The 22624-nt window shown below is 37.5% G+C and overlaps 1 protein-coding gene across 4 annotated transcripts in view; it reads left to right on the plus strand.

Moving 5' to 3' along the window:
• The window catches only part of SOCS7 (suppressor of cytokine signaling 7), a 40042-nt gene extending 17862 nt beyond the window's left edge, over window positions 1-22180 (plus strand). For 3 of the 4 annotated variants that reach the window (XM_020997509.2, XM_020997506.2, XM_020997508.2), the window contains 4 exons: window positions 1467-1595; window positions 14900-15035; window positions 15504-15657; window positions 17994-22180. In XM_020997509.2, coding sequence (XP_020853168.1) covers window positions 1467-1595; window positions 14900-15035; window positions 15504-15624 — 386 coding nt within the window. In that variant the 3' untranslated portion in view covers window positions 15625-15657; window positions 17994-22180. The remainder of the gene's footprint in view (window positions 1-1466; window positions 1596-14899; window positions 15036-15503; window positions 15658-17993) is intronic. The other variant, XR_013487207.1, reaches the window with a different exon arrangement.
• Window positions 22181-22624: the final 444 nt, after the last annotated feature.

The following is a 22624-nucleotide window of genomic DNA, read 5'->3' on the forward strand; positions in this document are numbered from 1 at the left end:
TTAGCCTTGGTTTTGAGGTTCAGTCTAGCTCTCCATTGTAATATCTGTATATTTTCCAAAGAAATAGGAGTGTACAAATCCTTTGAGGATGTCACTTGATCACTTAAGCTTTTCCGTCTCTGAGTTTAGCCTACTGGAGTTTATCATGCCAGGGCAGCAGCTTCCTTCATACTTTTCTTGAGCACTTTCTTCTCTTCTCTTCTCCTTGCCTCATTTGGATGATGTGCGTAGGGTCTGTATCACTTTTGTGGCAGGGGTTGGTCATTTAGGTCAGCATGAGCTCTCTTCTTGTTCCGTAGTAGCCTCCTCTTCCACCCAGGGGCAGAAGGGGAAGAGGAAGGAACTTGATTCCAAAGGCTTGGGAATTAACTGGTATAATTGTAGGGTTAGCTACTGCTTTTTTCCCAGCTGTTCTTAAAAAAAAAAATTGCAAAGCCAAGCACTTTGATAAACCAATGAAAATGACAAATGACTAGGCCACAGGAAAAGTAAAGAGATAAATGTTTGACCTTCATATTCCAGGTAGGGAAGATATCAGGAACAACCATTTTAAACCCTTCTCCAGTCGCTTTTCCCCGCCTCTTCCCCTCAGATACTTTTCTTTCTGGAATCAATAGAGTTTTTAATAGAAACTTTATGTAGCTTTTTAGGTACCAGTTTGCAGTGGAACATTTGTCTTTCTCTTTAAAAGAAACTCCCTGAATAGTGAGCTATCCCTTCAGTGATCAGTATCACTTTTTAGGGCAGAACCTTTTGGATACTACTGATTCCTGCTTTTAAAAAAAACAACAAACATCAAGAATGTTCATCTTCTTCTCTTCATTAGGCTCCTAGAGTCTTGAGAAGAAATCTTTGTAACGTGCTGGGACTGGGGAATCTGTAGGGAGAGAGAAGATTGCAGATTCACAGCTTTCTGTCTTGTCTATTTCTTGCTTAACACAAGAAGACAAGTGAGATCCCCGAAGATTTAACTTGCTGATTTTTTGTTTTTGGTGTCACTATGCCTATCTTTACCACTATTTTAATAATTTATTTGGTGGGTGGGTTCCCTAGTGTCCTATAGTGAAAGGCAAAGCCTGAAAATGAATTTTGAATGGATAAGGAGTTAGGACCTTTCCAGAGGATATCTTTTGGTGGTGATTCAGAGCTTGGACTTTAGCTTTCAGAAATTGTGGGTTATATGGTTCTTTCCAGAAACTTGTAATCTTCTGTTATCTTCAATTTATATCTGACTTGACTTAATTCTCTTATTTAATACAGACTAGCTATTACTTCAGTATTGCCATTAGAAGCAGTGCCATTTTCTTAATGTTATGAGTAAGAACAGGGAGGTTTGGCATTCTACAAGTTTTTTTTGCCTTGTCAGATGTTACTGTGAACCCAAAAAGGTTCAAGACTCATTATTGTGGTACAGATTACATCTCTACCTCCTTCTAATATGAATTGTTTTCACTTTCTGATGAAAGGTACTTTCAGCCTCTGGTGTCACCCCAAGTTTGAGGACCGTTGCCAGTCAGTGGTGGAATTTATCAAGAGGGCCATAATGCACTCCAAGAATGGGAAGTTTCTCTATTTCTTAAGGTCAAGGGTTCCAGGTAAGATTTCTTTTTTTTAGAGTCTTCTAACTGACTACTTGGATGTGATATTGTCCTATTTTAGGCTGCTTTGGGGTTTTTTTTAATTTTTACATATTTATTTTTAAAATTTTTGAGTTCCAAATTCTCTTCCTCCCTTCCTCCCGCTCCTCCCCTACCTAGAAGGCAAGCAATTGATATCAGTTATACATGTGAAGTCATGCAAAATGTATTTTCATATTAGCCATGTTGCACCTCAAAATAAATAAAAAGCAAGAAACACAAAGTGAAAAAAGTATGCATCAGTCTATAGTCAGAGTTCATTAGTTCTCTCTCTAGAGGGTGGATAGCATCTTTCATCCTGCGTCCTTTAGAATCGTTATGGATCATTGTATTGATCAGAGTAGCTAAGTCTCCTACAGTTGATCATCATTACAATATTGCTGTTACTGTGTATAGTGACTTTCTCCTGGTTCTGCTCACTTCACTTTGCATCAGGTTAGATAACTCTTTCCAGGTTTTTCTGAAGCCCTCCTGCTTGTCCTTTCTTATACCACAGTCTTATTCCATCACAATCATATACTGCAACTTGTTTAGCCATTTCCCAATTGATGGGCATCCCCATAATTTTCAATTTTTTCAGGCTATTGTTTATTGTTTGTTTGTTTTTGTGAGGCAGTCAGGGTTAACTGACTTGCCCAGGGTCATACAGCTAGTAAGTGTCAAGTGTTTGAGGCCGGATTTGAACTCAGGTCCTTCTGACTCCATTGCCAAATGGAGCTCCATTTGCTCCACTGCAGAGCCTAGCTGCCCCCAGGCTGTTGTTTTTGACTGAGATTGTTGTAGCAACCATTCTTGCTGACATGTCAGGTGGCAAATCCTTTGCCCTTATATATTAATGTCTTAGCAAACTGAAGATGAGTCTCTCTGGTCATCTGACCATACAAATGAGAAAACTGATTCTGTTGTCTAGGCATTTGGTGAGCAATTGACACTTGGTGGTAGTCCTTTGTTCCCTGCCTTAGTCATCTGGGCACTTGTATGAGAATTTAGTAATATATAACCACCTCTGTAGAATTCATCTGTGCCAAAGTAGAAAAGCAAGCAAGTATTTGCTTAACAAAGCAATCGTGAATGTCAGAGAAGCCAGTTTTAATTAAAGCCTGTTAAAAATTTGAAACAAAACAAACCACTATAATTTCTGTCCAGTCCCCTTCTAAGCCCACCACCAAACAATAGATATTATTTGTAACTTGCCACCCCTACAAGCAGTGATAATACAAAGATTGTCCTTCATTTGAGTGATCTCAGCAGTTCCCATCCTTTGCTTCTTGTCATCTGCTTTTCCTGCCCCCTAAATTGGGAGCTGACAGCATAATCCTATCTAAGAAGGAAAAGAAGTTGTTTGGGGTGGGGGTGGGGGTATGCAGCTTCAACACATTAGCTAGAATAATGGGAAGAATCTGCAGAATTCAAGACATTTTAAAATGAAGGTTTTGTAATTCTTTTTGGGACCAATTGCAGCATATGAAGTAAGGCTGGCATGGAGAGAATACCAAAAAGTGAAGAGTACTGGAAAACCTCAGGTAGTTATAGGATTGAGCCAGTTTATTGGAATACTTGAAATCCTGATAATTTAAATAAGAAATGATGGATTGTAAATTAACTGTATTCTCACTTCCTTTGTTGTTAACGCAGTTGGGTCTCTCATGTTTGGTAAGAGAAAAACCTTGGAGTAGTTAGGACTCTGACTTGTATATTGGAATTGCCCCTCTTAGCATTACTTCTCTACTCAGAAAGATGTGATCTACTTTGAAAAGGTTTTCAGATTCTCAAAACCAGGGGTGGAGAACCTGCAGTCTTGAGGCCACATGTGGCCTGGAGGCTAAAGGGGTCCCCCCTGCCCCACCCTGCTCAAAACTGTACTGAGGTTTTGAGGAATTGGAATCCAGTCCAAAAAGGAGATTTTTGGGAGGACAATCCAGAGATGGTTGTGTTGTATTAGGTAGGCTTAAGAAAGGATAGTTTTCTAGGAGTGATTGAGCGTGTTTGCTGCACGTAGAAGATTTTACAGTTACCATTAGAGGCAGATTGGGGAAGGTTACAAAGGTTTCTTATAGAAACCACCTCCTGTAGAGTTAAATTTTACTGGGTAAAGAGGTCAGAGCCTACTTCCTTCTTAGTTATTGCTTCCTGCTCATTTTTGCTTGTTCTGTAATGTGGGCAGTATGTGAGTTCAGCTTAGCACAAATTCATTTCCATTACTGGAAACGCTGCTTAAAGTGAATATCTTGCTAACTCTTGTTGAGAGAATTATTGTTATATAAAGTATGACACAATTTAGTTTAGTTATACAGTAGGTGGTAGGGATAAATGGTTTTATTGGTGAGTGTGAGAGAGGACCAATGAGCAGTTGACTTCTAGCTGAAAACCTGGCTGATCTTTATAGGATATAGGCCTATGTTTTAAGAATCACATACCAAGTGGCTGGAGCTCTGAAATAAGGCCACTTATAGTTAACTGTGCAAAATAATAGCTTGATTGTGAGGAATGTATGAAGGTATATACATCAGGACTAAGGTCTCTGGACTATAGGAAATGGTTAGGCATTGCAAGAAGACTGACGTTCAGTTGCCCAGTTGTCTTCTCTAATGTTGCTTTCTTGTGGAGGTAGGGAAAAAAGGAGAGGAGAATGGTGCAGAAGGAAAAGAATTAGGGAAGAGCAAGTGCTGATCACACCCTGTCAGCTTGATACCCTATCTTGGATTTCTATAGGTTTTTAATCTTTTCAATTTGACACTGTCCTATGTCAGCAAAAATCCAGATAGGTGGATTTATTTTGGGCAGAACTGTCTCTTTCATGAAGCTAAAAGGTCAGATCAGCACTGGAGTTACCTTGGCTTAAATTGCTGTTTAGGAACCCAAGGGCAGAAAGTAACAAAATAGGCAAATTATAAGCTCGTTAAAATTCAGATAGGTACCAAAAAAAATCAAATAATTGCACGCTCCTTTTTTTTTCTGTAGAATATTGATGTGGATCTAGGAAGGACCTTAAAAGTCATTTAATCTAACTTTTCCACTTTACAGAAGAGCAAATTCTTAGACTCAAATGTTGTAACTTGGCTGAGGCCATGCTGGTAATAAGTAGTGGAGTCTAGATTTGAAACCAGATCTTTGAACTCCAAGTCTAGCACTTTGCACCCTCTGCCAGGCTACCTTCCAGTGCTGAGTATGTCCTGTTAAAAGAGATTATGTATTACTTAGGGAATAGATATATAAATGAGCTAACTTATCAAAGATATTGTGGAATTTAGAAGCATTTTCTTCCTTTCTCTTTTTTTTTGGTTAGGCAGTGGGGTTAAGCAACTTGCCCAGGGTTACACAGTTAGTAAGTATTATGTGTCTAAGGCCAGATTTTTTTTTTAAGGCAATTGGGGTTAAGTGACTTGCCCAGGGTCACACAGTTAAGCAAGCATGAAGTGTTTTGTCTGAGGCCACATTTGAACTCAGGTCCTCCTGACTTCAGGGCCGGTGTTCTGTCCGCTGTGCCACCTAGCTGCCCCTGTTTAGAAGCATTTTCTCTCCAGGTGTGTGTCACTCCCCCCCCCCCCCGATTTTGTTGTTAGTGAAATTTAATTTAACTTTAAATATTTAATGAAATTTTAAAATATCAATTTAATTAAACTTTAAACATATTTTTATACATATAGGATCTTTTTTTATAAAGTGCTAAGCACAGTGCCTGGCACATAGTACATCCTATGTAAATGCTAGCCATTCTTATTATTGTTGTTATTGTTATTAACAGCCTAGCAGTGATAGAGCTAGGTCTTTGACACACACTGTTTTAGTACCTTCTTGTGTATAATTCCAAATTGCTTTCCAGAATGGTTGTATACATTTACAGGTCCAACAACAGTACATCAACATGTCTGTTTTCCTGCAGCCCCTCCAACATTTTATCATTTTCCTTTTTTTTTTGTCATCTTTGCCAATCTGGTGAGGTGGAGGTGGAATTTCAGAATTGCTTTAATTTTCACTTCTAATTTATAGTGATTTTTGCAACATTTTTTCATATAGCTGTAGATAGCCTGGATTTCTTGCTTTGAGAACTGCATGTTCACATCCTTATCCCATTTCTCTTTTTTTCTTTTTCTTTTTTTGGCTAGGCAATGGGGTTAAGTGACTTGCTCAGGGTCACACAGCTAGTAAGTGTTTTGTGTCTGAGACTGCATTTGAACTCATATCCTCTTGAATCCAGGGCTGGTGCTCTCTCCACTACGTATCCCATTTCTCAATTGGTCACTTGCTCTTACAAATTTGTGTCAGTTCCTTATATGTCAGAGAAATGAGACCTTTATCAGAAAAACTTGCTGCCAAGATTTTTTTCCTAGTTGTTTTCCTTTAATCTTGACTTTATTAGATGTGTTTATGTAAAACCTTTTCAATTTCATGTAATCAAAACTGTCCATTTTATTTCCTGTGATCCTCTCTGTCCTTTGTTTGGTCATGAACTTTTCTTCTATCCATAGATCTGATAGGCAATTTTTTTCCATGTTTCTCTAATTTATTTATAATGTGACTTTTTATATCTAGGTCATGTGTCTATTTGGCACTTTTTTTGGAATAAGGTGTGAGGTGTTGGTCTAAATCTGTTTTCTTCTATACTGCTATCCAATTTTCCCAGCAGTTTTTATCATATAATGAATCCTTATCCTACTAGCTGGAGTCTTTGTGTTTATAAAATACCAAAGTACTAGATACATTTCGTCTGTATTGTTGTATAGCTAATCTGTTCTATTTTTTGATCTTTTTTTTAATCAGTACTGAATTGTTTTGAGAATTATTACTTTTGTAGCATAGTGTCAGTATGGAACCTCTAGTTTTTGTTATTTCCCATGAGATTCTTGACCTTTTTTGCTTCTAGATGAATTTCATTATTATTTTTTCTAGTTTTATAAAGTAGTCCTTTGATAGTTTGGTATGGCATTGAATATATTCTTTTAATTAATGTCATTTTTATTGTATTGACTCATCCTACCCATGAGCAATTAATATTTTTCCAATTATTTAGGTCTTTATTTCTGTAAACAGTGCTTTGTCATATTGTTCTTAAGTATCTTGTTAAGTAGACTCCCAGAAGTATTTTAATACTGTAATAATGTTTAATGGAATTTCTCTTTATCTTCCTGCTAGGTTTTATTGACGCTATATAGAAATGCTGATGATTTGTATAAATTTATCTTATATTCTGCAAGTTTGCTGAAGTTACTGTTCCAATAATTTTTTAGTTGACTCTTTGGAGTTGTTTAAGTATAACAATTGTATTTCTTCTTTATTTATGCTTATTCGCTCAGTTTCTTTTTCTTGCCTTATTATTATAGCCAACATTAAGAATACTATGTTAAATAGAAGTTGTGACAATGAATATCTTTGTTTCATCCTTGTTTCTTTTTTTTGGAAAGAATCCTTGTTTATCTCAGTTGAGTATTATGGTTGCTCTTGGATTTAGATATATACTATTTATCATTTAAAAGAAAGGTCCATTTAGTACTGTGTTTTCTACTGTTTTTGATAGAAATGAGTATTGGATTTTGTCAAGATTTTTGTGCATCTGCTAATATAATCATTATTTTTGTCAATTTAGTTATTAAATATAGTTGTTGATAAGTTTTTCTGATATGAAATCAGTTCTGCATTCCTGTTATAAATCCAACCTGGTCATGGTGTATAATCTTTATAATATGCTGTTTTAGTCTCTGCTAATATTTTATTTACATTTCTTGCATTTATGTTTATTAGGGATATTGGTCTTTAGTTTTTCTGCTTTGATTCTCCCAGGTTTATGAATCAAAATCACATCTATGTCAGAAAAGGAATTTGGTAGGATCCTCTCTTTTGCTATTTTTTGCCAACAGTTTATGTAAAATATTCGGACTGTTTTTTTTAATATCTCATAGAAATCAGTGAATCCATCTGGTCCTGTATTTTTTTTCTTTATAAGTTCATTTATGGCTTATTCAATTATTCCTTTGAAACTAGGTTATTTGAATTCCCTGTTTCTTGTTATGTTAATCTGGATATTTTATATCTTTATAAATATTTCTGTTGGTTTTATTGGAACATAGAATACGAGAAAATTGTTTCTAATTCACTTTATTTTTAATTCATTGTGAAATCTCCTTTTTCATTTTTGTTATAGGTAATTTGGTTTTCCTTTTTTTTTTTTTATCATATTAGTCAATAGTTTTATAGTCTTCCCCTTCCCTACCAAAAAGTTCCTTATTTTATCAATTTAGTGGGTTTTTTGTTTTGTTTTGTTTTCAATCTTATTATTCTCTTTGATTTTTTTTTTTTAGGATTCCTTTTTTGGCATTCAATTAGTTTTAGAATTTTGTTGCTTTTCTATATTTTTAGTTTCATTTCCAGTGTAGTGATCTGTTCTTTCTCTTTTTTATTCATAAAAGTGTCTACAGATATAAATTTTTCCCTAAGGACTGCTTTGGTTGCTTTTCTCCAAAATTGGCATTAAATCATTATTTTCATTATCTTTAACAAAATTATTTGTTTCTGTAATTTGTTCTTTGATCTACCAATTCTTTAGGATTAAGTTACAATCTTGTGATTTGATTTTTGTTTCTGTTTTATTTTGTTTTGTTTTTTTGCCAGGCAATCCAGGTTAAGTGACTTGCCCAGGGTCACACCCAGTGAGTATCATGTATATGAGTCCAGATTTGTACTCAGGTCCTCCTGACTCCAAGGATGGAGCTCTATCCACTGTACCACCTCACTGCCCCACAATTTGATTTTTAATACTTTTTAAGGCAGTCCTTTATTTAATATCATTTTTGTTACATTGTAGTCAAAAAATGTGTATAATATCCTGCTTTTCTGCATTTGTTTTTGAGATTTTTCATGTCCCAAGACGTGATCTTTTTTTTGTAAAGATGTGATGAATAGCTGGGAAATATGTGTATGCCTTTCGTTTTCCATTCAGCCAATTGCCAGAAGTCTATCATATCTAATTTTTAAACACTGAAAATACTAAACTTTAAGACCAAGGTAAATCCATTGGTGCAGTGCATTTTTAAAAAATCTATAAGGCAAAGAGAATATAGATGGCAGGATGAAAAATTTTATTTCAGAGTAAAATTGGAATATCTCTTTGCAATTATTTATATTTAAAGTGCATTTGCATAGATAGGAGAAAGAAAATATTATCAAATCTGTTTCCTTGTAATCACTTATTTAGGAATCACATTTTGAATACTTTTTTGTAGCCCATTTACTGCAAGGAGGTTTTTGTTTTGGGGTGGTTTCTTTGTGGGTTTTTTTTTTCCCAAATGAAACATATGTTAGCTATTGTTCTGGTACTTTGTGGTGTCACATATGCAATGTGTTTTGGCAGTAAGAGCCTCCATGTCTTCAACCATTGTTGCTGTAACTTCTGATTTGCTATTTGAACAGTATTCCACAAGGTTACCAGTGGATTCTTTCAGTTTCTACTTTGCCTTTGTTTCTAACATATCTGAGTAGTTTTCTTTTATGATTTCTTGAAATGTGATGTCTAGGCTCTTTTTTTTGTTCATAGATTTCAAGTATTCCAGTGATCCTTACATTATTTCTCTTCAGTCTGTTTTCCAGATCAGTTGTTTTTGCTATGAGATTCTTTATATTTTCTTTTTCTTCAGTATTTTTACTTTGTTTTATTATTTCTTGATGACTCATAGAGTCAGTTGCTTTTATTTGGTCAGTTCTAATTTTCAAGAATTTATTTTCTTTGGTAAGGTTTTGTACAGTCCTTTTCAAGTGATTCTCTTTTTAGATCTTCTGGTTATAAATTCTTTTTCTGTTTTTTCCTCTATCACTCTAATTTGACTTTTAAAATAATTTTTTAGCTCCCCCCTTTTTTTTAAAACTCTAACTCTTCTAGGAATTCTTGTTGGATTTGTGTCCAACTGCTGCATTTTTCTTTGAGGCTTTGCTTGTAAATGTTTTTGAGTCATTCTCTTCTGGATTTATGTCTTAAATATTGCCATAATAACTATTCATAGTGGTATTCTTTTGTGTTTGCTCATTCTTCTAGCCTACTTCTTGACTTTGGATTTTATGTTAATGTTGAGCTTTGCACTCTTGGTGGGGGTGTTGGGGGGTGGTATGTGGCCTGGCCTAAGCATCTGTCCTCTTAAATCCTGCTGCTTTCACACCTTAGGCTGAGACCATTGAACTTTTTCTAATTCACCTAATGTCATAGACAAGTTAGCGTTGCCTGTTACTTGTTGACTCTCAGCATTTGTACGTTTCTGAATGGTTTCTAAGCATTGGCTTACTAAGTAAAATTTGAAAAGAAGACATGGGTTGTTGAGTAGGACCAAATCAATGTATGATATTTAGCTGTTGCAAGTGTCTGCTCATGGCTTGAGAAGCAACAGCTCATTGTCAAAAAGAACCATTTTTATCTTTCAGGCATTGTGGCCCTTTATCTCTTTTGTCATGAACTTGGATCCACATTGCTTATTTCTCTCTCTCTCTCTTTTAAAATTAATTTATTTTGTTTTTAACATTCACTTCCATAAGATATTGAGTTTTAAATTTTCTCCTCCTCCCTTCCCAAGATGGTATACAATCTGGTATAGGCTATACATATACATTCCTATTAAACATATTTTCACGTTAGTCATGTTGTAAAGAAGAATTATAACCAACAGGAGGAACTGCAAGAAAGAAGAAGCAAAATGGAAGGGAAAAAAAAGCAAGTAATAAACTTCCATCTGCATTCAGATACCATAGTTCTTTCCATTTTCCATTATGAGACTTTTGGAGATGTCTTAGATCCTTGCATTGCAGAGAAGAGCTAGGTCTATCAAAGTTGGTCGTCATACAATGTGGCTGTTACTGTATACAACGTTCTCCTGGTTCTGCTCACTTCACTCAGCATCAGTCTATACAAGTCTTTCCAGGTTTTTCTGAAGTCTGCCTGCTCATCATTTCTTGGTTTTTGTTTTTGGTTAGGCATTGGGGTTAAGTGACTTGCCCAGGGTCACACAGCCAGTAAGTGCATATATGTGAGGCTAGATTTGAACTCACGTCCTCCTGAATGCATGGCTGGTGCTCTATCCACTGTGCCACCTAGCTGTTGCCCTGCTCATCATTTCTTATAGCACAATAGTATTCCATTGCATTCATAGACCACAACTTGTTCAGCCATTCCCCAACTAATGGGCATCCCCTCAATTTCCAATTCTTTGTCACCACAGAAAGAGTTGCTAGAAATATTTTTGTACATGTGGGTGCTTTTCCCATTTTTATGATCTCTTTGGGATACAGCCTTAGAGGTGCTATTGCTGGATCAAAGGATAGGCGTGTTTTTATAGCCCTTTGGGCATAGTTCCAAATTGCTCTCCAAAATGGTTGGATCGGTTCACAACTCCACCAACAATGCATTAATATTCCAACTTTTCCACATCTTCTCCAACCTTTATCATTTTCCTGTTTTGTCATGTGAGCCAATCTCATAGGTGTGATGTGGTACCTCAGAGTTGTTTTGATTTGCATTCTCTAATCAATAGTGATTTAGAGCATTTTTTCATATGACTATAGATAGCTTTAATTTCTTCCTTTGAAAACTGCCTGTTCATATCCTTTGACCATTTATCAATTGGGGAATGGCTTGTGTTCTTATAAATTTGATTTCTCTATACATTTTGGAATTGAGGCCCTTATCACAGACACTGGTTGTAAAAATTCTTTCCCAGTTTTCTACTTTCTTTCTAATCTTGGTTGCATTGGCTTTGTTTGTGAAAAAACTTCAATTTAATGTAATCAAAGTTACTCATTTTGCATTTCATAATGTTCTCTGTCTCCTGTTTGATCATGAATTCTTCTGTTCTCCATAAATCTGATAGGTAAACTATTCCTTGCTCTCCCAGTTTGCTTACAGTATCAGCCTTTATATCTAAACATGAACCCATTTTGACTTTATTTTGGTATATGATGTGAGATTTTGATCTATGCCTGGTTTCTGCCATACTCTTTTCCAGTTTTCCCAGCAGTTTTTGTCAAAGAATGAGTTCTTACCCCAGAAGCTGGAGTCTTTGGGTTTATCAAACAGTAGATTACTACAGTCATTGACCACTGTGTCTTGTGTACCTAACCTATTCCACTGATCCACCACTCTGTTTCTTAGCCAGTACCAAGTAGTTTTGATGATTGCTGCTTTAGAATACAATTTAAGATCTGGTGTGGCTAGGCCTCCTTCCCTAGCATTTCTTTTTGTTAGTTTCCTTGATGTTCTGGACCTTCTGTTCTTCCAGATGAATCTTGTTATTAGTTTTTCTACCTCTATAAAATAATTTTTTGGTTCTTTAATTGGTATAGCACTGAATAAGTAAATTAATTTAGGTAGGATGCCCATGAGCAACTAATGTATTTCCAATTATTTAGATATGATTTTATTTGTGTGAAAAGTGTTATGTTTTTTGTTTTGTTTTTTAAATTAGTTTATTTTGATTTATCAACCATCACTTCCATAAGCTTTTGAGTTTTAAGTTTTTCTCTCCCTCCCTCCCCCTTCCTCCGCAAGGCATGGGAGGCTGATACAGACTATACATATACATTCCTATTAAACATATGTGAAAAGTGTTTTATAGTTGTGTTCATAATAGTTCCTGGGTTTGTTTTGGCAGGTAGACTCCTAAATATTTTATAATGTTTACAGTAACTTTAAATGGAATTTCTCTTTCTATCTCTTGCTGTTGGGCTTTGTTAGTAATATATAGAAATGCCAGTAATTTTTGTGGGTTTGTTTTATATTCTGCAACTTTGCTAAAGTTATTATTTCAAGTAGTTTTTTACTTGATTCTCTAGGATTCTCTAAGTATATCATCATATCATCTGTAAAGTGTGATAGCCTTGTTTCTTCTTTGCCTATTCTAATACCTTGAATTTCTTTTTCTTTTCTTATTGCTAAAGCTAATATTTCTAGTACCATATTGAATAACAGTGGTGATAATGAACATCCTTGTTTCACCTCTGAACTTATTGGAAATGCTTCTAGCTTATCCCATTACATATAATGCTTATTGAAAGTTTTAGGTAGATGCTACTTATTTTAGGGAAGACTCCATTTATTCCTATGCTCTCTAGTGTTTTTAATAGGTGTTGTATTTTGTCAGAAGCTTTTTGTGCATCTATTTAGAGAATCATCCACATTGCTTATTAACGTTTATGTTATCAGCTATAGCAGGAACTTCATTGATAGGAATAATCATTGCTGGAATCAAATGAGGAATTCTTTTTGTTTGCCTCACTTTTTCAATTGTAGCATTTATGTCATTGAATTCACTATCTGAAAGCTCAACATTGGATAAGTATGATGAGATATTTCTTAATAGTTATTTTTTGTTGATATCTTTTATTTATCTCAACTATTACTTCCTTTCCCAGAAAATCATCCTATGTAACAAATATTTTTTCATGAGGAAAAAAAGTCTAATCAGTATGTTAAAAAAGTCTGAAAACATGTATGATACCTGTGGAGCTTCCACCTCCACCAGCAGGTGGTTTGGAGAGGTCCTCTTATATCCTTTCACTTGAGTCCTGCTGGACCTTTATATTTCTTAATAGATCTAAAATCTTTTCATCAGAGAGTCTCTTGGACATTTTATCATTGATAATATAAGCAAAACTGTATTACTATGACATCCTGACTATACATTTTGAAAATCTAAAAATGTCCCCCCACTTAATTTGCAAGCTAGTAAAACAGGAAAAACTACACACAAAAATAAACTTTTATTATACTCTATCAATTGTTGACAAATTTTTATTAACATTTGCCTTATTCTACTGATGTTCCAAGGGAAAAAGACTAGTATGAGCAAAGAAATGACCCAATAGGAATAATTGTAAGATCATGTCTTCATATTTACAATAAAATGTTTAGCACATGCATCATCCAGCCAACACATCCAATCCTTATGGGTAAAACCATATTTTATTGTTTTTTTATAACATGAAAAAGAATGCTAAGGAATGTTGATAACAAAGGTTATAGTTGAGATATGAAGTAGAAATGTTTTTTTAAGTTTCAAGTGTACAAAAAAAAATTATATCAACTGATGAGCCCAGTCCTCCTATTAATATGCATTTTTTTTTTCCCTCTCCCCACTGGAAAAAAACAGATTTACAAGTTGGCCATAGCAAAAAATGTTATATGTCAGTACCTCAAGTCCATCACTATTAGGATGTGGGTAGCATGTGTCATCTTGGGTCCTCTGGAACCATAATTGATCATTGCATTGATAATAGTCTTTCTGACTGTTTGGTCTCTATAATGTTGTTATGTAAATTTTGCTTCTGGTCCTGCTCACTTCACTCTACATCAGTTCATATAAGTCTTCCCAGGTTTCTCTGAAATCATACCTTTTGTCATTTCTTACTGCGTAATCTAATTCTATTGTATTCATGTACCAAATTTTGCTTGACCGTTCCCCAGTTGATGGGTACATCCTTGGTTTCCAGTTCTTTGGCAAAGAGCTGCTTGTTTTTCTCTTTTTTCTTATTGCTTTGGCTTAATAGTGATATTGTTGGTCAAAAGGTATGCATAGTTTAGTGATTTTGGAGGAGCTTAGTTGTGAATTCTTTTCTAGAATTCCTGGACCAATTCACAGCTTCAACAACATTGTTTTAGTGTGCCTGTTTCCTGCAACCTCATTTGTCATTTTCCTTTTTTTTTCCCAGCTGGACAATTTAATGTATGCAAAGTGGAATTTCAGTTTTTTTAATATATGTTTTTCTAATTGTTGTGATCTAGATCACATGGTTATTTGGTAGCTTGGATTTCTTTCTTTGAAAACTTGTGCAAAAACTTCAATTTTATGTGATCAGAATTGTCTGTTTTATCTCCTGGGATCCTATCCCATATTTATTCAGAAACTCTTCCATATGCATAACTAGCTCCTTCCCGTCTTCAAATTTGATCTAAGTTATTTATTCTCTTTCAGTTTTTTCTTCAGAGTTATTATTTTGAATGCTCATCTTATTCTTAAAAGCTTCACATACTAAGTGGGGGATTAAATGTTATGTGTTTTTCTCCAGTTAAGTAAAGCTTGAACATATTGAGAAAAAAATCTGACAGGGCCGTATACTTTTTAATTTTGGTGATAGCCACAGCCCCTTTCCCAGCCAGTATTTGAACGTTTAAGAAAGGACAATTGAGGTCATCAAGGCTAAGCCTCTCAATTCACAGATGAAAAAACTAAAGCGCAGAAAGATCACCCAACTACTAAATGTCATGTTTTTATTTCTTGTTTTTGTTCCTAAAGGACTCCCACCAACTCCAGTCCAGCTCCTCTATCCCGTGTCCAGATTCAGCAATGTCAAATCTCTCCAGCATCTTTGCCGCTTTCGGATCCGACAGCTTGTCCGGATAGATCACATCCCAGATCTTCCTTTGCCGAAGTATGTTGGCATTTGGATTTAAGGGATTTGGGGGCCAAAGGGGAATATGGGAAAAGATAAATACATTTCCTGATAAAGCCTATTGGCTCAAATTCCAGAGATGGAGCTTGACATAAAATGTTCTCAGCTGTCACCCTCTCCAGGTCTGTTTCTTCCTAATTCTAACTCTAGGGCTGTGGCATGTGTCCATATGAAAAGGATGTATGTGTATACCTAGCAATCTCCATGGAAAGGTGGGGAAGAATATGGTGGAAGTGATATAGGGACTCTTGAAGGATAAAGCCAGAGAAAGAGACATAGATGAAAATATGGGAAGGAATCTGTATGAGGAGCAATTGAGAATAGTCTCCCCTGTCCATACAGGGACAGAGGAGAGGAAAGGGGGGGAAAATAGAGCCTTATTTTTATTAAAACATTTTTTATAATATATCTTTTATTATAATTGCTCATGCCAATTCTGTGTCCTAGGCCTCTGATCTCTTACATCAGAAAGTTCTACTACTATGATCCTCAAGAAGAAGTATACCTGTCCTTGAAGGAGGCGCAGCTCATTTCAAGACAGAAGCCGGAGGTAGAGCCCTCCACGTAGCGAGGGGCCCAATGACAGTTGGGTTGCTGTCAGGTAAGGTGTGTGCTGCCTGCCCACTCTTCATGGTTCTCTTCAATGGTTTTAGAGGCATGAATTGAGCACCTTCTCTCTGTACTGAGCCTTCTGTTAAGTGCCTTCTTTCCCTCAAGGAGTTGATAGTCTAGAATAGAGAGGGTCCTAGGTTGCAAGCTAGAGCAGGCTTTAGAGGCCACCAACTCTAATTTTACATATGAGAAAACAAGCTCAGAGAAATCAAGCAATTTCCCCAGGGTTCCACAGGTAGTACGTGGCAGAGCCAGGATTTGAACCAAGGACTGTGACTCCAAATCCAGTGTTCTTTCCATTTCCATATCTATATCTATATCTATATCTATATCTATATCTATATCTATATCTATATCTATATCTATATCTATATCTATATCTATATCTATATCTATATCTATATCTATATCTATATCTATAGATATGCCCATATTATACACGCTATATATATATATGTATATATATATGTATGTATGTATGTATGTATGTATATATATGTATATCTATATATGCCCACATTATACACACAATATATATGTGTGTATATATATGTATGTATGTATATATATGTATGTATATCTATATATGCCCACATTATACACACTATATATGTGTGTATATATATATATATATATATATATATATATATATATATGTATGTGTATATATATATATGTGTGTGTGTGTGTATATCTATATATGCCCACATTATACACACAAAACACTTTTCAGTGGGTCTTTGCTTTCTTTTAGCTAAGGCTATTTATGAACCTCTTTGTGCCCTTTGTTCTGGCTCTAGATGTTCTGAGTCTCTCTTTAGTGAGTGAGTTATGTAGACCAATAAGAACAGGAATATTTTAGCAGGATTTAGGCAAATTGCAACTGGAAATGTATCTAGAGACCACCTAGTCCAGCTCTTTAATTTTATAAATGTGGAAGCTAAAGGCCTCAAATTCTGTCTTTCATGCACCAATTTTGGTGTTGCTTCCATGATACTAGGGAAATAGTATCTGATGCATAGACCTGTCTTAAGGCAACATTTATAAAATCTAAGGGATATAGTATTTCTCTGCATGGTAATTTTAGGATGTGTGTACAGTAAGGGCTGGAAGTATATGCAGTGTCTCACAGTGCTTCCAAACAACAGTCAAGAAATGCTGACATGTCCATTATATCCTGGTTTGCCAACACCATCCCAGATGATGAGATTCTGTTGGACACATTTCTCCTACTAGAATCACTACATTAGGCTACAGGTTCTGTGGGGGAAAAAAGGTACTTTTTAAGGACATCAACATCTCTTCGCCCATCCTTTTTAAGAGGAGAAATTTTACCCCCCACAACCCTCTTCCCCCCCCCATCTTATTAGTCAGAGTAAGATTAGTTTTCTTAAGACTCTGCAGCTAATCCAGTACAGTTGGATAGTAATAGATTCCCTCAGCTCTTCACCTGTGGCTCCAAGAAGCATGGCTAAACCACGAAGGTCCTGAAGCAGGTGCTATGGAGCACTTAGAACTTGGTCAGATGCTGAAGACACCGAGGTTATGTCCATTGCATCCAGGGTTATTGCCAGTTGTCTGGATTTTTGTCCCGCTGCTGGACTTTCAATAATTCAAGAAGAGAGTGAGGCTGATGATTTGTGTGATTCTGCCTCACTTAAATCAAATTCACATCACCCTGTGACGTCATTGGTCCTCTTCAAAAATGAGGGACAAGCAGTAACAACAACAGTAGCCCTACACGGTTTCTTTCATATGTACGTCACCTTATGTATAACCACCTCATGTGGTTGTGGTATGTGTTAGTTTGCAACTTGAGTCTCAACTGATAAAACCCTTCTTAAATCAGAACCAGTACGAAGTTAAAACAGCCAAACTCAGCAGCTCTTTTCTTGATCATTTGGTGTAACTTTCCTAAATAGCTGACAGCCTGTGGGAGTCCTAGAATTTCTAGCCAGGCACACAAGGTGTCAGTGCAGTAGTCATGGATTCATTTAGCCCCAAGACGCTATCCATAACTGGGCATTACCTGTGAAGGCGATTGGTAAGCCTATGGGGAAAAATAGAAGTTCTGTGAGACCTTCAGGGAAGGTGTTGGGGAAGACAGAGAAAAGGATAGTAGGGAGTCATAAGATACCACCAAGTGACAGGTGCCACAGGGTGCTGCCCTTGCATTATCTCAGTAATGAGTTAGCTACATAAAGATGGTTTTGTTGGTGTCATTGGTACCCATCTCATTTTACTATTTGGCAATAGCCATTCTACTTCAAGAATGTTGGGCCTTTGCCCTTGTTGATTTTGATTTTTCTTTCTTTTCTACCTAAGGTATTTTGGTGGCCAAGCTCCAGTTGCAAAGAACCAAATGAAGCTACGTGGTTGATAAGGGAAGTGAAGAGCAAATGGGAAGGAGGAACAGTTAGGACTTTCTGTACAAAATGTTTGATTGCCATGTAAGGCACAGAAGAAGCACACAACAACAGAGTTCTTGAGGTGGGAATGCCAACTGCCAGCTCTGAATCCCTTGTTGGGATCATACAACTGGATCAGCAGCATGGAAAGGTGGAGAAAGTCTCAGTACTGTTTCTTTTTCAGAAGTTTTATTTAGATATTTCCATTTTCAGTATGGAAAACATAGACTTAAGAGCAGCTGGGGATTGTGCCCATTGGATTTGAGGTGGGTTTGGGAAGGAGCTGCCCCAATCAATGAAAAGAAAGGGCTTACAAACAGACCCTTTAACATTAGCTATGGTGCTCTGCAGTGGAGAAAACATGTCATAAGTAATAGGGGCCTGAGGGAGGATGAAATGAGGAATTTGGAGTTCGTTAATTAAGAGCCTTTTGTATAAAGTGTAGGCTCCTTGGAGGAGCTGATGAAGAAGGGCAGACAATATAGAACAAAACGTTATGGGAAGGAAACTGACAAATGGGTATATTATTCGCAATGTATTTGAAGTCTTTTCACGCCTATTTGAGGTCTGAGATCTTGAAATCGCATGCCTCTGACATTTAGAAGCTTTTAAAATTTGCTCTACCTATTTCCTGAAATCCACGACCTCAGGGTACTTCTGTTCTTCCTTCTAAACTAGGAAGAAATAAATAAATATTTTACTTCTCCCTTCTCTCCTATAGCAGCACATTTTACCTTGGACATGGTACATCCCATTGTTTCCACAAAGGAAATAGTATTTTTATCGTTGCTTGAATGGTTCAAACCCCCAATTGTGGTTTCAGATTCTTCATGTCAGACCATCTCCATAATTTAGGATTTCCCTCCTAATCCGTTAGCCAGTTAGATGGAATGAGGATAGAGGTGAGGGACAGAACCATCACCCCTTTTCTAGAGATGCTGTCTCCAGAATGCAGGATCCTTCGACCTGATCAGCAGAGTGTTAAATCTCATGCTTGAAAGTTTATCTTCTTGTCTAAGCATGTCATTCAGCTTCTGGACCAGGGAGGTAGCAAGGAACCAAATAGTGGCTTTATTTCTAAACATATTAGGGTGGGTTGGGGTGGAAAGTACCTGGGTCACTGCCCTTCTTTTGATGAAAAATCCAATCCATTGCTGATTTGGAAGCTATTCTGTCCTATAGCATTGACCTTTAAGTCTTCCTGTTGAGAGGAGAAATGCAGGGAGGCTTTTTGGAAGCTTAAACTTGTCCCAAAGGTGACCATCACTTGACTCTGAATGATAAGCTTTTGAGACTGTTGTCATGTGGAGTTGACTGAGTTGAGATTTCGTATTAAGATGTAATCTTATAAAATATTCTGACCTAAGAAGGGCCACAGCATATGGAAGACTGTTAATACTTTGCAATAGGTGCTCCGAGAAATTGTCTCCACAATTCCCCTGTGTTTATCTCTACTTCATCTTAGATGTGTTATCAAACCAAGATTGTGGTTTCCTCAAAGTTTGGAATTAGGCCCTCAGTGTCTCAGTAATTTGTAGAAATACCTCATCTGGAAGCATTGACTACTGAAGGCTGAGATGATGGCTCTTCCTGTTATGTGTCCCCCATCCCAAATGGCTAGTCTCCCAAACTATAAATCTTTCAAAGGATGTAAAGACACCTGGGAGATCTGGCCCTGAAATCTGCTTTGCAGCATCAACGTAGCCCACCACTCATGTCACAAGGAACATTTCCCTTCCGTGGCTCTTAATGCAACACTTTCAATGAAGAAATAGGCTTAGCACCTGTGAACCTTGACCCTGAAGAGGAAAGTTTAGAATTGCTTCTGGTCATAAGAAGGCAGATGCTTAACCCCTATTTTCTTTGGCTGTTGCTAATGAAAGCTTGAACTTCTGCTATTTTCAAGGTACTATGGGGATTCAAAAGGAATCTAGAACCTGATTCCTCCGTAAGTTGAGATAGGAATTTGGGGAGATACTTTGCATTACACAAAGCATTTAGAAAATAGTATGACAATGTAGAATCAACTGCCAAATTATAGTACAGATGTGTGATAGGAGTTAGAGGTCCCTGTGAACTAGAGGTGGGAAGTGAAGGCTTCATAGATGTGACACTTGACAGTCTTGAAGGTTTAGTGGGATTGAAATAGGCAGAAAGGGACAGAGCAGCATGAGTAGGTGCACAGAGGTAGAAATGAGTGTAACATGTTGGGCAGCTCAGAACCCCAAGCCATACTAGCTAGATATATCAACTTTGACTTTTTCCTCCTTTTCAGTTCATTGGTTTATAGTTAGAAACCTCCAGCATCCGTCAGCAGATTTTCACCCTGAGAGGGAATCTGGAGGAGGCAGACTGCTGAATCGAGTCTTGAGGACCTACCTTCCTTTCCCTGGCAGCCTCATAGGACCCTCTGAAGGCTGCCAATCCCCTACCTATTGTTCCACAGGGACAGCTAAGGAAGTACTGTGTAATATGGCCCTTTTCTCTGAAGGCATTTGAATTTCCATGGTATTATTTGAATTCTCAAATCCTGACTCAAACTGGCCTGAATAATTGACAGTTCTCCCCACTTGTCTTTCTTCTCCTTGGTTGCAGGGGCAACTGCCCCTACAGCAGCCTCTTGCTGGATGCTCATCCCACAGCAGGGGATGGTAGAACAGAAAAGGGCAGGAAGGGACTTGGCTATCCTCAGGAAGTGAGTCTGGAAATGGCAGAGAAGCAGAGTGGTAGACTAGGATTGCCTGAGGTGACCCTGAAAAATCAGGCCTAAGAGGTTGGAAGTAGAACAGGGAGAGGCTGTGCAGCTATGCCAGTAATATATGCCCCTCATGCCCTCCTCCAGATACCTTCTGATTAGACTGACCTACCTACCTCTTCCTCATTCACATTAAAGTCAACGAAAATGGCAAGTTACTCATGAATTCATTCTCCCCCACTCCCATTTTCTTTTAAGTCACAGAAACTGGAAAAGACAGAGGATCCATCACTTCCTAAAGGGTTGGCTTGGGCAAGTGATGTCAGTTGCACCCTTGGGCTACTTGCAAAGTGGACTCACTGAATTAATCCTCTTGTCCGTTATCTACTGTAACCTTCCGTGGGACAGGAATAGACTTAGACTTATGTGAGCTAGTGACAACTACTGCTATAACTTGCTATTACTTGAAATTCGTATGCTGCGATGGGGGTGGGGAGGGTGGGACTTGTGGGGAGACACACATCTATGGGTGAGGACAGATGGCTTCGAAGCTCCTGATCAATAATGTTTGCCTTGGCCTTGGGACCTAGCCCTGTGCCTAAATATAATGACTGGAACTCTCTGGAGCCTGAGCTGCCTCAGGGAAGGGACTTGGAAAGGGGTGGGGCCAACTCCGTTCTATTTCTAGTAGCGCTGCTTATATAAACCCTTTCTCCTTATTAAGATTGGGAACAGTGTGGAGGTGACAGGAGCTTCCAACCCGCTCTGCTCCCAAGAAGAGATGGGGGAGGTCAAGGCACCCAGAAGAGGTGCTGGAGATGAGGCAAAAGGAGAGAGACACATCCTAGGAGAAGTCCCAGCCTCTCAGGTCTTTCCTCTGGGCTCCTGGAACAGCAAAGCTTTCCTGAAGCCCTCTGCTCTCTGCAGAAAAAATGTTTTTGTTTTCTCTTTTACCTTCCTTGTTGCCTCTAACTTCCTTTTGAGCTCTGGGGTTGAAAGGCTTGGCAATGGTTCTAAGAGGTCTGAAAGTCTGGGTGCATGTCTGTCTTCACTTACAGAACTGTTACCCATCATTTGGGGAGTTGGGAGCATCTCTGTTGGGGGGAGATCTGACATATTTGCCAAGCTTAAGAAAATGTCCTCTGCCCCCAAGGGAGGAGCTTTGGAGTTAGACATTTTCCCTATGGGAATCTTTTGGTTTGGTTTGTGGGGGGGTGGGGAGGGTCAGAGGAGGGAGAGGGTAAGTGCTTTTATCTATAGTCTCCAACATAGCTGGTCTTACACTGAATTTGTGCTATTGCATACATGTAGCCATCTTTCTTTTCACTGCAGCAGTGTTTATCGGTAGTTCAAAGTAATTTATTTGCTCCTGGGGAGTAAAACTTTTTTATTTAAAAAGAAAAAAAAAATTAATGAACAACCTCCCCCCCCTCCCTTTAAAATGACCCTTATAATAATTGTCTAAGGATTATTGGGTCATAAGACTTAAGAAGGCAGAGTCAGGTACAGAAGTCCTTGTGATATCCAGTTATAACCTGGGGAATGTGATCCTTCATGCTCAGCACAATCTAGAGGAGGATTTGGAAATGATAGATTTGGGATGGGGGTGGGGGGTAGTGGGTAAGCCACAAAGACAGGGAAGCTAGGGATCCAGGTGCTGCAGTTAAAACAGAAATGGTGATGCACTGTTTTTAAAGTCTTATTTTCTGACATAAGGAAAACCTTTTCTTTACGTACAGATTATATGACATTTCTGTCCTTGTCCTCTTCACTCCTTTTCCCCTTTCTGGCTTGGTGCTGCCACCATGTTTCTTCCCCATTCTTCCTGTTGTTCTCCATTGGTCTCTTTCCAG

Source organism: Phascolarctos cinereus, unplaced genomic scaffold (assembly GCF_003287225.1).
Source record: "Phascolarctos cinereus isolate Bilbo 61053 unplaced genomic scaffold, phaCin_HiC Scaffold_5;HRSCAF=322, whole genome shotgun sequence".
Lineage (NCBI taxonomy): Eukaryota > Metazoa > Chordata > Mammalia > Diprotodontia > Phascolarctidae > Phascolarctos > Phascolarctos cinereus.